This window comes from Lepidochelys kempii, chromosome 12, assembly GCF_965140265.1.
Source record: "Lepidochelys kempii isolate rLepKem1 chromosome 12, rLepKem1.hap2, whole genome shotgun sequence".
Taxonomy (NCBI): Eukaryota; Metazoa; Chordata; order Testudines; family Cheloniidae; genus Lepidochelys; species Lepidochelys kempii.
In genome coordinates this window covers 6053829-6069390 of record NC_133267.1, presented here as the reverse complement: position 1 = coordinate 6069390, position 15562 = coordinate 6053829, and the positions used below count along the sequence as shown (strand labels likewise).

The 15562-nt window shown below is 38.2% G+C and overlaps 1 protein-coding gene and 1 non-coding gene across 14 annotated transcripts in view; both read right to left on the bottom strand.

The window, feature by feature from the left end:
* The window catches only part of CNOT1 (CCR4-NOT transcription complex subunit 1), a 90787-nt gene that overhangs the window by 40616 nt on the left and 34609 nt on the right, over positions 1-15562 (bottom strand). For 5 of the 13 annotated variants that reach the window (XM_073307334.1, XM_073307332.1, XM_073307322.1 and 2 more), the window contains 9 exons: positions 13634-13784; positions 12060-12261; positions 11200-11346; positions 9870-9994; positions 7368-7654; positions 5659-5737; positions 3727-3960; positions 3060-3200; positions 1467-1646 (listed from right to left, as the gene is read on the bottom strand). In XM_073307334.1, the coding sequence (XP_073163435.1) occupies positions 1467-1646; positions 3060-3200; positions 3727-3960; positions 5659-5737; positions 7368-7654; positions 9870-9994; positions 11200-11346; positions 12060-12261; positions 13634-13784 (1546 nt within the window). The remainder of the gene's footprint in view (positions 1-1466; positions 1647-3059; positions 3201-3726; positions 3961-5658; positions 5738-7367; positions 7655-9869; positions 9995-11199; positions 11347-12059; positions 12262-13633; positions 13785-15562) is intronic. The other 8 variants (XM_073307324.1, XM_073307329.1, XM_073307323.1 and 5 more) reach the window with 5 other exon arrangements.
* On the bottom strand, positions 13162-13297 carry LOC140896574 (small nucleolar RNA SNORA50). Its single transcript, XR_012154584.1, has one exon. It is a non-coding gene; the product is annotated as a small nucleolar RNA SNORA50 (small nucleolar RNA).

Below are 15562 nucleotides of genomic sequence, written 5' to 3'. Positions count from 1 at the left end.
TGGCACTAGTGTTTTGCTTCAGAAATCCTACGTAACGAACTAGTCAGTTCCAACAGGACAATTTCTTCAATTTATTACAACGAATGACACCTATAAGTCATCCATTAACTGGTCAACATTTTCCTGGATATGCATTCAAGAAGGCTCTATCTGCAACTCCGATTCTTGGTACAAATAATAGGTACAGTATTTCAGCTGGCCGTTCACTATAGTCTGTAAGCACAAGTATTTAATTAAAGTCTATCCCAACTGCAATAATGTTACTATAAGAAGTTGAAAATTAACAAGTCACTGATAGAGAAAAAAGTAGCAACATACTGCTATCAAGCCAGTCAGTTTACACACTGAAGTCTTAGTTGTCAGATTCAAAACCTAGTTATCTAAACCGAAAGCGTTGTTATACTAAACAGGTTTTGTAATAGATAACTAGCAGCCAAAAAAATGTTGATAGATATCTCCTATTTCCTGACATAAGCTCAGTTACTCCAGGTCTGCTGAACCAGGCTTTTTGGAATTTAGTAGTCCTGTCCAAAAAAACCCAAAAACCTTACTCTACATGAAATAAAATTAAGGGATTGCTCCCCTTTCTATAAAGTTATGATTGTTAAAATAATGACCATCTGGACACTGTCTTCCCATGTTATATGAAATTCTGAATGGTTTAATATAAAGATTTAATTCAAATGTTTCAGAAAAGCATTTTTTAATTTTGTTGGATTTATGTATGTTAACACCAAAACAGATAACTAGTCTATAGAAAAATAAGTAAACAGCAGTTGAACATACTACACCTGCCCTGGAGTCTCCCAAGCAGTTGGTTTTATAACTCCATTTTCCCTTTAAAGAAATAATCTTTTCTGTGTGTGGGAGGGGGGAGATTTTTTTGTTTAATTTCTAACAGTAGCACAAAAGTTACCTATACAGAGTGCTGTCAAATGCAAACATTTCCCCCTCTAATCTTTCACGTATGTTTTTAGGTATATAATTCTCCAGATGCAAGTGCAGTTTTTAAGTTGATTGTGTCCCTATTAACGTCTCTTTACATTATTTTAATTGTTAGTAACCAACAGGCAGAGTCAATAGAAAGAATAATACACCATTGTAAGGTCTCAGTCTTATGGAGGTATGCAGTCTGCTAAGGAAAACATCTTTCCCCCATCCTCCCATGACAAAAGAGCTTCATAATGAACTTTTGTCCCTGTCAACCAAGCCTTGCAGGAGAGTGCTCAGCCAAAATAGTAGCACAGGTAGATACCAAACCTACTCAAGGTTTAGAAAGGGCCATCTAAAAGGCCATTTGTAGTACTCAAGGCACTTTCCTACCCACATTATGAAAAAAATTTGTTTGTCTACTTGATAAGTTATGGATAATTTAGAAGTTCCATGCCATATTTGGATAGCGGTGCAGTGTCTGTATTATTGAAAGCTTCAATGAAGTGTCAGAAGAAAAGCGATATACTACTCACCTTGATATTTCTGTAGGTTTCATTCAGAACCATCTTGTTAAACTCTGGATTCTTAAGAGTGTCAAGGAAATTTGAGTATAGGCTGTGAAAATTTGGCTCAATACTGACTCTCTTCATCACAAGATACTGTGAAACCCAAGGCATGAACTCTTCTTTCACAGTTTCCTTCAGCTCCTCAACCTGGCTCCACCACAAACCAAAAATCACAGAAATTACGATGAAAACAGATTGTGGGCAAATGACTTGATCAGTAGTGATCATAAATTTTACTAAATATTTTAGTGTTTGTTTTGACTGAGTGATTCCAGAACCATTTTGGTCATTCAGGATTACTTTAGCCAATGAATCAACTTAAATCTGTTTCAAGCACTAGAGTGCAGTATCCCCATCTTTTGTGACATTTTGAATGTTTACTACAGTACAGATCATTAAAGAAAGTTTAATTTAGTATAACTTACTAAAGGACAGCCCTGGACAAGGAAGCTGTCTGTACACAGAACAGAGACCCTGGGTGGCTGCACCAGAGTAGGTTTCTACTGTTAGAGTTTAGGCACATGCTAACCTAGAGACTCTAGTGGAAGAGGAGAGCAGCTTAGTCTCTGACTATACAATCCTTAGCTCTGATCATAAAAAACAGGTATTTGTTGTGGTTGCATTTTCTGCAATGTGAACACTTGTCTAGATCACACCAAAAACAGCCATCAAAGTATTGTCCAAAAAATTATGACTGGTACAAAACGTTATTATAGCAGCTACCTACTAGGAAGTGTTCCCCTGAAACCAGAGGGGAAGAGAATGTGACAATACACAGTTCTAGTTTAGACAAATGATATTGCTTTGTGACAAGAATGAAGCAGCACCATTGAACAAGAGCAGTTAACTATTCAAAGATTACTGGATACCACATATTTCTTTGATGTGAAATATAGAAACACTAACAGATTCATAGATACTAAGGTCAGAAAGGACCATTATGATCATCTAGTCTGACCTCCTGCACAACGCAGGCCACAGAATCTCACCCACCCACTGGTCATTACTATTTCATCTTGGTACTCTTGTCTTTGGGAGAATTGTTGAAAATAGGATGAAAAGAATATCTTTTAGAAGGACTTACTTGAAATCTAGTCCATTTTAAAAAGTTAGTAATAGTTTCAAGTACTAGAGCGGTCCCTGAATTTGCCATCAAAATTTTTTTTTTTTATTAAACAAAGCATGTTTCTGTGTGACACCTACCCCTGTACATCAGTCGCACCCGAAACTATTTTTAAAAAAAAGACCAAAAAATGTAAGCAATGAGATTTCAAGTAGGTCTCCCTAAAAAGGGGGGGGGGGGGGGGGAATGGGAGTTATTCAATGCAGTGCTGTAGGAATATACATCTTCTACTCCCACAGTAGAAGGGCTACTAACTCAAGACTCTGAGATGAGAGGAAATTAGTTAATGTTTTACAAAATATAGTTGTAGTTAGATTAAGATCTACAAGGTTTGTTTTTGCAAGAATTTCTGTTCATCATCCATGACATTAGAACAGATTACTTCCTGCTAGAAACAGGTAATAAAATGAAACAAGGTAACGTTCTGTCACACTTGCCTTCTGTGTCATATTTGATTGAGACAGATTATTGAAGATGAAAGCAATTTTTTCCTGAACATTTTCTGGGGGCTCCACAATTCTCTCAGTCTGATCCGTTGCCACTAGCAAGGTATCAATGTTGGTTGTATTAATGGAAGGCTGTAGAAAGAGAATGACAATTAAGAAAAAAAACATATTGCAAAGAGGGACAGTATTAAGAGGCAAGAGGTCAAGGAGGACTTTTGTTCAGTTTAAAGTTAGTACTTTGATCTTCTATTGAGAAAGATGACCTAAAGAGTGGAAAAAAATATATAGTGTCTATGAAGTGTGACTATTCAACCCAATCCCCATTCATTAGGTCTATAGTTCCACTATTTAAAAAAGGTACCCTGCAACAGAAAAACCATGTTACCCCTTAATATTTGCTAGCCAAAAAAGCAATATTAGCCAAAGATTCAATGGCAAAAGGCTGCCCTGTGAAGTTACTTACAACCAATGAAAAAAACTTGTAAGAGACTAAATGCTTTCAGCTACAAATATGAATCCAAACAGGATCACAACTTGACAACCTAAAATATAAAACTTCTCATGACTGGTTAACCTCTAGGTACTCACTGAGAGCCAGCTGTTTCCATAATGCTGTTCTTCTCCCAATAAGAGCCCCATGAAGTGATGGGTAACTTACCGGCACATCCTTTTTGAAGCTGACTCCAGTTGGTCGCGTGATTGTAATGGTTTTTGCCACAGTGGTGGGGGTGGTGGAGGTGGTTACTATAGTGCTGACTTGGCCAGCAAGAGGAGCTTTTGCTGGAACCTGAGCCTGGGCCTGAGCCTGGGCAAGTGCAATACTTCCAGGGGTGGTGATTGAACCCTGCATCTTCACAGGAGGGTCTCGGGATTGCTGCCCATATTCAATGTACTAGAGTGAGGCAGACAAGAGAGACGCTAAAATCCACACATGTAGCAATGAAACTGCATCCTAATACTAGAACCCTCCCAACTCTAGCTCACTGCATTGAACTCTACAGAAAGTTGCAGTCTGGCAATTTTGTAGGAGAGTTTCTGGGTAATTCCAGAACCAGAATTAAAATCTCTGTATGATGTAGAACATTTGTAAATTCACTTTAAAAAAAATCTAGTAAGCAAAACCTAGAGATGAATTCCCTGTTAAGAAAAGTTCTACCAAAGAAGCCTCTTTTCAGTCCCTGTTTATTTAATGGTAAAGGGCTGAACGGTATGGCCTTCAGAGGCATGAATGCTATCCCCAAGCTAGACAGGCTGCTGCTGAGTGCCACAAGGCTTGACTCCATTCCAAGTCCACAGACAGCCACCCAGCATTCCCCACACTGCTGGCCTGCAGAGTGAGAAAAATATAAAGGAGAATGTGTGATCAAAAGACCTACTATGCAGAGTGGACAAGAAAAGTCTTCCCCAAAGACTTCAATGACAGTATAAAGATAGAGGAAGCCTGAACCATGCAGTGATCAAGGAAAAAGCCAGTTCCAATAGTCTGCCTTAAATTTCTGCACCCACAGAAGGAATCCTACAGTGGTAGACTCTCTTTCCATAGTGGTGCACTTGCCTAGATCAGTGGTTCTCAAACTAAGGGGTGTGACCCATCCGGGGTCACAAAGTTATTATGTGGGGGGGTCGCAAACTGTCAGCCTCCACCCCAAATCCCACTTTAAACACCAAAAAATATTCGCCTCCAGCATTTATAATAAAGTTTTTAAATGTATAAGGGGGTTGCACTCACGGGCTTGCTGTGTGACAGGGGTCACCAATATAAGTGTTTGAGAACCACGGGCCTAGATATTTATAATGCACCAATCAAAAAGTACACAGATGCCAGATGTATCACTTGAGACAGCTATGAAATTGCTTTATTTGTGGAGTAAAGGTATTGTCTACTTGATGTCATGGCAGACCTTTATTTTTCCTGAGCTGCAACTAAACATTCAAGAGTGTGGCCTTAGGATAACCTTCTGTACATGCCTCCTCCCACCCCACCCCAACAGAAGGATCATTGAGACAAACCCATAATCAACATTGCTTTTACTGTTTGGACTACAGTGCATTCCCTTTATTTTGATCAGACCTTCAGGAATCTAGTTCTTCTGTCCCTTGTTTGGATTACTTTTTAGCAGGTCTGAACACAATTTGATCATTAACCACAGAAGAGAGGCATTTATTCAACAGGGAAGCCCAAAATTCTGAAGGAGACAGGAATATAAACCGAAAGAAGATTCATGGCAAGGATTAGATCTAAGACATTAATACATGACATCACTTTTTAAGTGGCAATATGCCCTGGATGGCCATATGGCTACACAGGTTAGGTACTTATTTCAAAACAAGCAAGCCAAATAAACTTACAGAAAAATGGAAGGCACTGGTTCCTACCCCTACTGCCATTTCCCCAAACCCAAGGAAAATGCATTCAAGTCTATAATTTGCTCACACAAAACATTAAAAATTGTTTGTATTTTGTGTTTATGGACTTGTACTGTCATACAAAACTTATGAAAGTTTAGGCCATTTTTAATGCAAATACAAATCAACTCAGTAGATGGTTTCTCAAATTAATGAATTAGTTCTATCATTTTTAAACACTCACCTCCTGTAGGTGATGAGGGAACTGTATAAAGTGACTAATAGAAGCCAAGTGCTGACAATACTGGGGATAGTCCTTCAATCTGTCAACAGTAAAACTATCCATTAGTCAGAGAGAAAGCATGAGCCCTGATCAAGAACACACCACAGAGCAATACAAACTGGTTACTGGCTATGTTGCTCCCTTAACACATCAAAGTTGCTTCTAAACTTTCCAGCTCTGCTGCACAAGTGATTTTTGTATGAGGATTTGTTGCAAAATAATTTGAGAGCAGTTACCCTTGCATTGCACTGCTATTAAGTCCAATTAACCCATCTATTCCCAAATATTTAACATCTAGACAGTTTACTATTTAGCAAGGCAACAATCTTACTAGACGCTAAATTGTGTTTGCAACAATGGCAGTTTGATTATACTTCTAGTTGAATGTTTAGAACTACCCCCTATACCTGACAATGAAGCCTCTCCCTGTATGTACAGTGGTTTTATTCTGTGTATTTGCAAATGCAAGATGGTTTCATCAATTTTATTAGTGCTTTAAGTTTTAAAATCCCATTTATAATGGTATGTGCATTTTACCAAGAGAAGTAACAAAGGCTGCTGAAGTATTGCTTTTGTCAGTCTTGACAGTGCCATTTTATTCTGCTAGGCTACAGAATGTTAATAGCTGTAACAAGACATCCAGCTATACAAAACAAACAGCTGTTGGAATATTTCAGGCTACATTTAAGATATACAAACAGCTGTTTCTATCTTAAATGTAGCCTGAAATATTCCAAGGCTGGATAAGGTGATAAAGAAGAAATTGCGGAATAAGGACAGAAGCATCTCAAGTAGAATCATGTTTTTAGAGCACACATTTAAAGGTGCTACACTGGCACCTTTGAATTAAGGAAGTCTTCTTAACTATAAGAAGAAAGTGTTTTCCCTTGTGTCTCCAGTGATACCTATAGAGCCAGACTTTCTGGACAGTTTCGCCATTTGCAAACAGCCTATATTCCTTGCCCCAAATACCTGGGAAAGTCTACAAGTGTCTGAGAAAGTGGTCTCACTGACAATATTTCATAGGCACTTTGTGGAAAGAGGAAAAATTAAGCATCTGCTGGCTGAAACGTACGCAGATGGTGAAGTTTGGAGATTCTTTGTATTACTACAGGGGTATTTCTTGTAACCCTATAGATAGCCAGTTAAGTAAAACATTCTGCAACATGGCTCATCTGAGATGATTTAACACTTTAGTGCAGGGACCAAAATTTGGGTTCTATAGCAGCACTTAAGTGTCTGACCAGTCTCACACTTAAGCAACTTCAGTTACTCTTGAATGATAAGGGTGCACATGTACAGAATTCTTAACCAGGGGAATCAAGCTTTACCAACTTAGTCTCTAAAGTACGGATATACCACCAGCCTTAACACTTGACTGAATTAGATTTCATAAAATATGGTCAGCTGAATTTTAGAGATAGAGATGTTTGAATGTAGTTTCAACCTATGTTGACTATATGTACTATATTTAACACAAACTGATTATCTTCCGTGGGCTGAGAGAGAGCTTGGAATTGGTGCATTATGTTCAAGTTGTGAGATTTGCAAGTATTATGACATATACCATTAATCCTGTATTGCTACTACTGAAGCACATAACTAGAGCAGACATAAGTTTAATAAGATATCCCATGCATTTTTTTTGAAAGATTACAAAAATCACTCACCTATTTTTAAATCTATCTAGTGCAGCAATACCAAAATAGTACATTTTGGATGCAAAAGGCTTTCGTAAGGCTTCAAGAACATAGCGCAGGGCCAGACCCAATGCCATGTAAGTAACCAGTCCTTTCTCTATTATCCCACCAAAGAGGCAGGCTGTTATGTGCAGCTCTTTGTCTGGGTATTGGGGGAAAAAACGGTACTCCTCAAACAAGTTCCTCAGCATACAGTTAAACACTTCTCGTTCCCGCTTAATGTTGGAGTCCTTAAACCTCTGTAGCATTTCTAACACCTGCAAAGAAATAGAAACTGTTACCAAGAGACTTATTTCATCTCAGCCCTTTCACACCAGTGGGTTCAAGAGCACCTGCAACTAGTCACTAATGTAAATTGCACTGGGAAAACCCAATTCCCAGTGCAAAACTGCCAAACCTGAGGGCAGGAATCTATATGTAAAACTCAAATTTATTTATTTATTATTTAAAGTCTTGTCAAGAAATGGTGGGACAACTAGCTTTTAGTGTAGCTGTTATGCAGATTCTGTGGATGCTAGAAACCTCATCTGTTTGTATTGTAGCTGCCTTACAATTTTTCAGGCCAGTATCTTTTTTTGCAAAAGCTTTCAAGTAGTTTGTCAATCTGACAGCACTGCTACATTTACAGGTCATGAGGCTTCATTTCAGCTGTACATATTCAAATTGGGCTAAGTTTATGTACATACTATCAGCCCAAAAGTATTAATTTTTAAAGCACTGAAAAGTGCAATTATGGTCAGAAAAGGGACCATGTTAAAAAAACCACTACCTCTCACTCAGATCTGCTCTCTACATATCCCAGGTGATGTCTGCTTTAGGCCTTATTTTATTTTAAGAAAGACCTCTTGTTAGCACAGTACAGCTAACAGAAATGAGAAAGAAAGCTAGATTTTATTTGGTTCAGAGTACATTCTGATTGCAGAATCATCGGGATAATACACAAGTCGCACACCCCTCTCATTTGAATTTCATTCTAAGGTTGAGTTTATAGGACTGGCAGTTATACAGATCTTTAGTTGTAAATCTGATTGAGTTTGATCAAAACATGGAATCCCAAGAAGTCATTTTAACTGGTATAATAGTTTTAAATCTTCCCCAGGAATCTCAAAATAGTCACGAAAGTAACATTCAAGGCTTCACAACAGGAGTGTTTCAAGCACACAGTAAAGAACGAGTGTGCAAGTACTTTACATACTAATTGTGCACCTCACCAATAACTAATTATGCCCATCTGTGCAAATAAAATGTCAGACTGTACTAAGTAGCCGCCTCATATGCATGTATATTGCTTTTAAAAAGGTGATTTTTCTTCAAACCTGTGGCCTCAGCAAAAGGAATAAACGAGCAAAATCCTATTTTACTCAGGTCAAATGGACAGTTTATCCATTTTCTTCAAATCCTCAGACATTCTAGTTTGTCAGAACAATACTTCCAACATGCTTGCTTCTGAGTTAAAGACAATCCCTTGTATGTCATTTTAGCAGAGTAATTACTTTCAAATTTTTCCCCCTTCAATACACATGAAGTAATTGGAAATTCAGCATTAGATTTTTACAGTATTTGGACTGTGAAATAATTGCTGGGGGAGGTTCCCAAGAATATCTGTTGTAGATTAGACCTGCTACAGTATTGCTCATAATTTCATTTTTTCCTTTATCAGATAGAGACCATGTTTATATTTATACATTTGTCAGATTTATTTGCAATGGTCTTCAAATGAGACTTTTTTAATATTGCTTTGTATTGCTCCTAAATTTGATTCTGAAATACAGGAAGTAGAGCTCATTAAACAGTGCTTTTCAATAATCCGTAAGTGTGCAAATATATTTAGAGGGACATCGTTAACTTGAAATAGTCTATTTCAACAAGCAAATTGAACTTAGCCTCAGGATTATACTTGCCACTGAGTCTCCCTGATATTTGTGTCTCTTTAAAAAAAATTTAATAAAGTGTTTTCCTCTCCCTGTTGTGCGAGACACACAAGAAAGGGGAAATTGACTAGTGACAGGAGGAGAAAGTAAACCACTACACAGTACTGTCAAGTGTATAAGCTAAAACTGAAAAGAGCATTTTTCACTTGTCATTTATAGTAATTTTAGATGTTAATTGCATATGTTCATTCTTTTCAGATAAAAATATGGTTTAAGTTGACGGTGTCCCTTTAAGCTTTGGCACCAATGTTGAATACTTGTGCTTGGATTTCACATGACTAGGTCCATCCAATTTAACATTTTCAGCAGCTAGAACTTAAAACTGCACTTAATGCACAAGTGCAACTGGGTGTTTTTACCCAGTGTACCACAGACAGGTCCTTGAAAATTTGTGCACTCAATTTACTTCCTCAAACTGCAACCAAACAAAAAGCAATGTTGCTATTGCCTCAATATTTATTAAAGACCTTAAAGAGAATTACTTTCAACCATAAAACAAGTCTCTGGACAAGTGATGTGATCATTGCAGAAGGAAACTCACCTCATCTACAGACATGGTGGGGTGTGGTGGATGATTATAAATGCGCTGAAAGTAGCTGTTTGCCTCATCATCTATTTCTTTACTAAAGTGCTGATTTGCCTCTGGCCACACCTGAGATAAGTCAGCTGTTGGGAAAATGGACAGTAAAGAGTAACATCCGAGTTAATTCATTAGCAAATGACTTTTTTCTTGTTCTTTTCAATTCATTTTCAGATATCTGTTCAAACATATGTAGAACCTACTTAATCCTCTTGACAGGGCTGATATGCTTTTAAGTAGTTTTTGTTGATTTAATGAGCACATTTTATTTAAAACCATGGGTCTGTTAACTTAGTAAGATTTGTGTTTTGCTAACAGTGATCAATTTGAAATAAACTGAATCTTAAGCTAGTGCTCCTAGAATATATTTCACCTCTAAAATTAAATTGAAGCCTAACCCAATGTGCAAGTGAACATAAAAAGAGAGCATGCTACACAACACTAACATGCAGACAGTCTTTCACACAAGCACTTTCAGATCAACCAGTGCACTTCAAGCCAAGTCACTGAATGCTCAGCCCAAGTAGCAGAAAGAGGGTCAAATCAACCTCCAGCTGTATGTTCACTGGGGACCTATTAGATTAGCTTTTCACACATTCAGTTTTATGGACAAGCTGCCAGGCAGTGGATTACTGACATAATAATGTCTGAAAGGTTTAATATCCGATTGCACATCTTAGAAAGTCACCAAAGCAAACGGTGTGAAATTTAACTGTATGCAGTCAAGAGATACAGCTGTGCCAGTTACAGCCAGACAGACTCTTGGCTGGACTGGGGAGACCAAATATTCCGTTCTCAGAAACAAACTAGCCTGAATTTGTTTTTCTTCCCAGTTTTAACATCCTAATTTACCACTTCCTCCCTTTATTAAATCCTCTGATTGGTAATATCCCACTTAAAGCACCTCTGGTTTATTAGTTCTCTACATAATTTCATTTTTGTAACACTAATCTCTCACACACATATATAAAACCCCTTATAAAAAGATGGGGCATATTTTGTTCAATATACAGCAGAACAAAGAAGCAGAGCAACACTGTTCATGCAGATTTATAACATTTCATTGAGCTATTTACTTCACTATAAAACTGCTTCTTTCTACTCCCTCAGGGCTACTCTGCAAGCTTCTAATGCCAGCAGTTTTAAAGTAGCCAGTTTCATGCTGCAGAGTGAAAACCAGAGCCATATTTCTGGGATCTGCCATCTACTGGCCGCAAGCCTGCCCTGGAGGAAATGCAGGTTAACTGCAGACCACAGTCACACTTCAGTCACAGACAACACTACCACTTACAAGGTTTCATCTTACTCTGCTGGAATGTAGGCTGGTTCAGTCCAGATGTACTCAGTTTCCTTTGCACGAATGGATCGTTGTTCACTGCAGGGAGGCCAAGGGCCCCAGTCCCTATACCAGTTAGGCTACCCGTAGTAAGACCACCTACTGGGGCCAAACAAGGTATCAGTCATCTCATTTGTACTCCACTACTTGCATGTAGTAAGAAAAAATGATTATTCCCACAAACTTGACCAGCTAGGTCACGTAATAAGTATCCCCATGTTATCCAATTTCATATGCAACTCTTTAGTCCATAATGATGGGTTTCAGAGTAGCAGCCGTGTTAGTCTGTATTCGCAAAAAGAAAAGGAGTACTTGTGGCACCTTAGAGACTAAAATTTGAGCATAAGCTTTTGTGAGCTACAGCATCCGATGAAGCGAACTGTAGCTCACGAAAGCTTATGCTCAAATAAATTTGTTAGTCTAAGGTGACTCCTTTTCTTTAGTCCATGTTACGCTACTTCAAGTGGTCTACTGAAGTTTGTCAAAAGGCTCAGATTGCTCCCAATCAAAATTTCATCCTTTTATTCAGATGCAGCACTTTAATATACTTCAGAGGGTCTTAAATGGGCAAAACATTCCAAGAGGTCAGAACTGCATACCCATAATTTTTTTTTTAAAAATGGGACCCTCCCTTTATTGAAGTACATTATATTGATTTGTTTTGCTGCACTGAGCACTTTGGTGTGGAAGCGGGAGCAAATTTTAATTAAATCCTAACAAATAAGCATACTGCTGTTCTTGCCCAATACCTCTGACCAAGGCAACTGTAGCAGCACTTGAACAGTTTGTTACCTCAAAATGCAAACAGGTAGTACCTGGAAGTTGTGAAGAGAGTCCTCCAATGCCACTGAAAGCAGTTGTCTGATTTTGGGTAGAAAGGGGAGGAAATGCTTTTGCTGGTGACTGAGGTGTACTGAAAGCAGAACCCAAATTTGGAGGGAAGCCTTGCATACTCTGGGTATGTGGAACAGCTGAACCACCTAAACTAAGAGATGCCATCCCAGCAAGCGGGTCAATCTGAATAAAGAAATGCAGATTATAAACAGCCATATACATTTATCAGCTCTTCTTGGCAATAACTTAGACACCACTCCAATACTCTCTTAGGGACTATTTTGGACACATAGCTGTAACTTTAGCCTATGACATCATACCGGTCACCCCAACAAGATCCTGTTTATCTACAAAATGTTAGACATTTATCACATTTTTAGATTTAACCTAAGTCTGCTACAACCCTATAGATGTAAAATCCAAGTCTATTAAAAGCTTTGAGATTCAAGACCCTAATATTACACATTTGACTTTAACAAAAAATTGGGTTAAAAAGCAATACTTATATATCTGATATTACAGCAACTTATGACTTTCAGTTTTAGGTCATTAAAAAAACGTTACTGGCTGCAGTAAAATTTCATGAACACTATTTATAGATCGCATTGTATAAGGGATCCCACTGTGTCCAATTTTAAGAGAACTGGAACATGATCTTTTGCATAGGCCTTCAGAGGTCCCACAATATAGCACCTATAATTAGAGATGCTGACTCTAGGAGGTGAGAGTTCTAGAAACTGCACCAGCTATACAGAAGATGGCCAGGCTACAGACTAGTTATCCAAAACATTCTGCTGCTCTAATTGCTCACAGTAGCAGTTTGTAGTGTTCCCAGGATATTTAATAGCTTTATCTAAGGAGTAGTTTTCCCACTTCTGAAAGCTGTTAAACTGCTTTACTTCTTTAGCCTGCAAAATACTGATGCCTTCGACATCTATAGGAATACTGAAGTGCCACTAATTTATAGGGGAAAAGTTCATTTCTTAACATTTCAATGTGCCATCGAATGTAGTTGCAAGAAGTAAAATCGGTTTGGAATGTGTTGCTCCCAGAGGAGGAAGGGGTGGTGAGCGGCAGGGAGTAAAATGTACCTTGTTTTTAAAAGAGCAGTTCAGTTGAGAGCTGAAGAGCCCCAGTTATAACAAGTCCTTATGCTCTAGCACTGTTGCTTGGCCCGTGAAGCTACAAACAAGACACATCAGGTTCAAAGGCAGTGCTTAATCCTCAAAAGTCTAAGTAAATTCTTTACCACTTTAAAGAAACCTTCACTAAGTTTTTAATTAAGCCAAGTTTGTATTTCACTTTTTATTGCTCCCATTCTGCTAAGCTTCAGTTACTTGTTACAAACATTCCAGAAGTGAAAGTTAGCTCTGAACTAAACCCATTACACACTATTTTGTAGTTAAAACACAAGCAAGTTATGTAGACATGCATGCATAAGTAGTTTAAGGGAGCCAACTGACAGATTATTTAGTTCTGTTACCAGAGTTCAGTTTATGCAGCAAACAAATGCCAATTACCACTGTTCTGAAACTGTAGCATGTCATTAATCTACCTGTACAGGAGAGATGGCATCCAAGCTGCTAGCACTTGGTGGACGTCCCTTTGGCATGACTCCAGGTGGTGGCTGTCTAGCCTTGTTCATGACATTACTACAATTGGCTACCATAGTGAGGATGGTCTCTGACAGCTCCTGTGAAACACTCCTAAGAAGAGAAGACTTGGGTGATAAGCCATATAGCATTCCTAAGACTGGCCAATCCAGCCTGTTCAGTTTCTCTTTAGCAAACGGGACCATGTATTTCAAGACAGGCAATAAGTGTGGCTTTCGAGAAGTAGATAAAAGATTTTGCAATTACTTTACAATAATTATACTATCCCTACTGTTGCATCTTTGTTAGACTCACTAAGCAGTCAAGTAACTTGAGAAGCACTCTAGAGACTTCTAGAGCCTACAAACCGCAGCATGTCTTTCTAAAAGACTTACACTAGACTTTAAACCAGTGACTGAGTGACCGCAGATACCATCTTTAGTGAAAAGTTACACACTTAAGTCAATATGTTCTAGCTCCCAGAAAGCAACAAAACCCTGCCCCCTCTGGTGTACAGGCAGTCCTCAGACTTAAGACAATTGATTTCTGAAAATTGCATTGTAAGTTGAAACAAATAACCTGGAACCACAATCCACTCCATTGCAGGACCCAGCGTCGTAAAGTCGAAACCAACTGTAAGTCGAATCAGGGTATCAATTCATAAGTGCTGACAGCTGTCAGTACATAAACATTTGCATAACTGTATTGAATATTAGCTACATTTTATTTGATTTCCATTAGATACATAGGAAAGGACAGTCTTGATAGGGAAACCAGTTTCCCACACTTGATTTTCCCTATGTCAATACTCATGTCTTAGATAATCCTAAAATAAAAGTTATTCAGTAATGTAAGACATACTGGGTCTCCTAAAAACAGAATATGCCTCTTAACAGGGTTTAAAGAAAGAACAGACTCCTAGGAAGCCCTAGTCTATTTCTTGGACAACATTTGAAACATGAGCTCTGTAGAAGAATAGAATGAGATAGTAGTTTAAGAGGGAGGGGGAAGGTTGAAGTCTCCTTTTGGATAAGACTACCCTGTTCTCCTATTTCATCATGTTGTACTTGGAGTATCAAGGTTATACACCATATAATTAGAGTTCTGTTACTGTAAGTCCAAGACCATCACTGCGTTGCTCTCATTCCATTCTCTAGCATTTTTATGCAGCCATAAGGGGCTATGGTTTGACCTAGCTAGCTAGCGTCACAGGAAAGCTTTTAAGAGGACGGGCATTTCCATGACTTAAGCAACAGTGAAAAATCTAAGACATTAAGAAGATCTCAGGAGGATTCAATATATTTAGATGAAAGAAAAGACCGGACAAGTCACTAACAGCTTTCTCTATAGAGACCAAGAAAGCAAGATCCAATAAATAAGGTCTTCAAGAGACGGGCATAATATGGGAATAGTCGAAGTGCTTTCTCTCTGCAAGAGAGCATACCCATTGCTAGTAAGCCTACTTTTCATGCTCAGCAGATTAGTTTCTTGCTCCAATAGTATATTTGTTGAATTAGTTTGCAAGACAGTGGGGTAGATATTCTTGCACAAGAACTGCACAATTTAACTTTGATGTGGATCTACTTACTCTAGTAAACCCCAGAGATTATTTTGACTGACTACCTCCTAATTCAGGGACAACTAGCAATAGTCTGTTCAAAGGTGCTAAATCTTTGGGGGTGAAGGATGTTTAATTAAAGGTGCATTTAAGGTTAATGATGTTTGGGTGATCAACTTACTTCCATATGTTTAAGAGGAAACAAGTATTTCCAGGTAAAAAAAACTGCTTAACTACAATGTTTTCATGCATCCGATGAAGTGAGCTGTAGCTCACGAAAGCTTATGCTCAAATAAATTGGTTAGTCTCTAAGGCGCCACAAGTACTCCTTTTC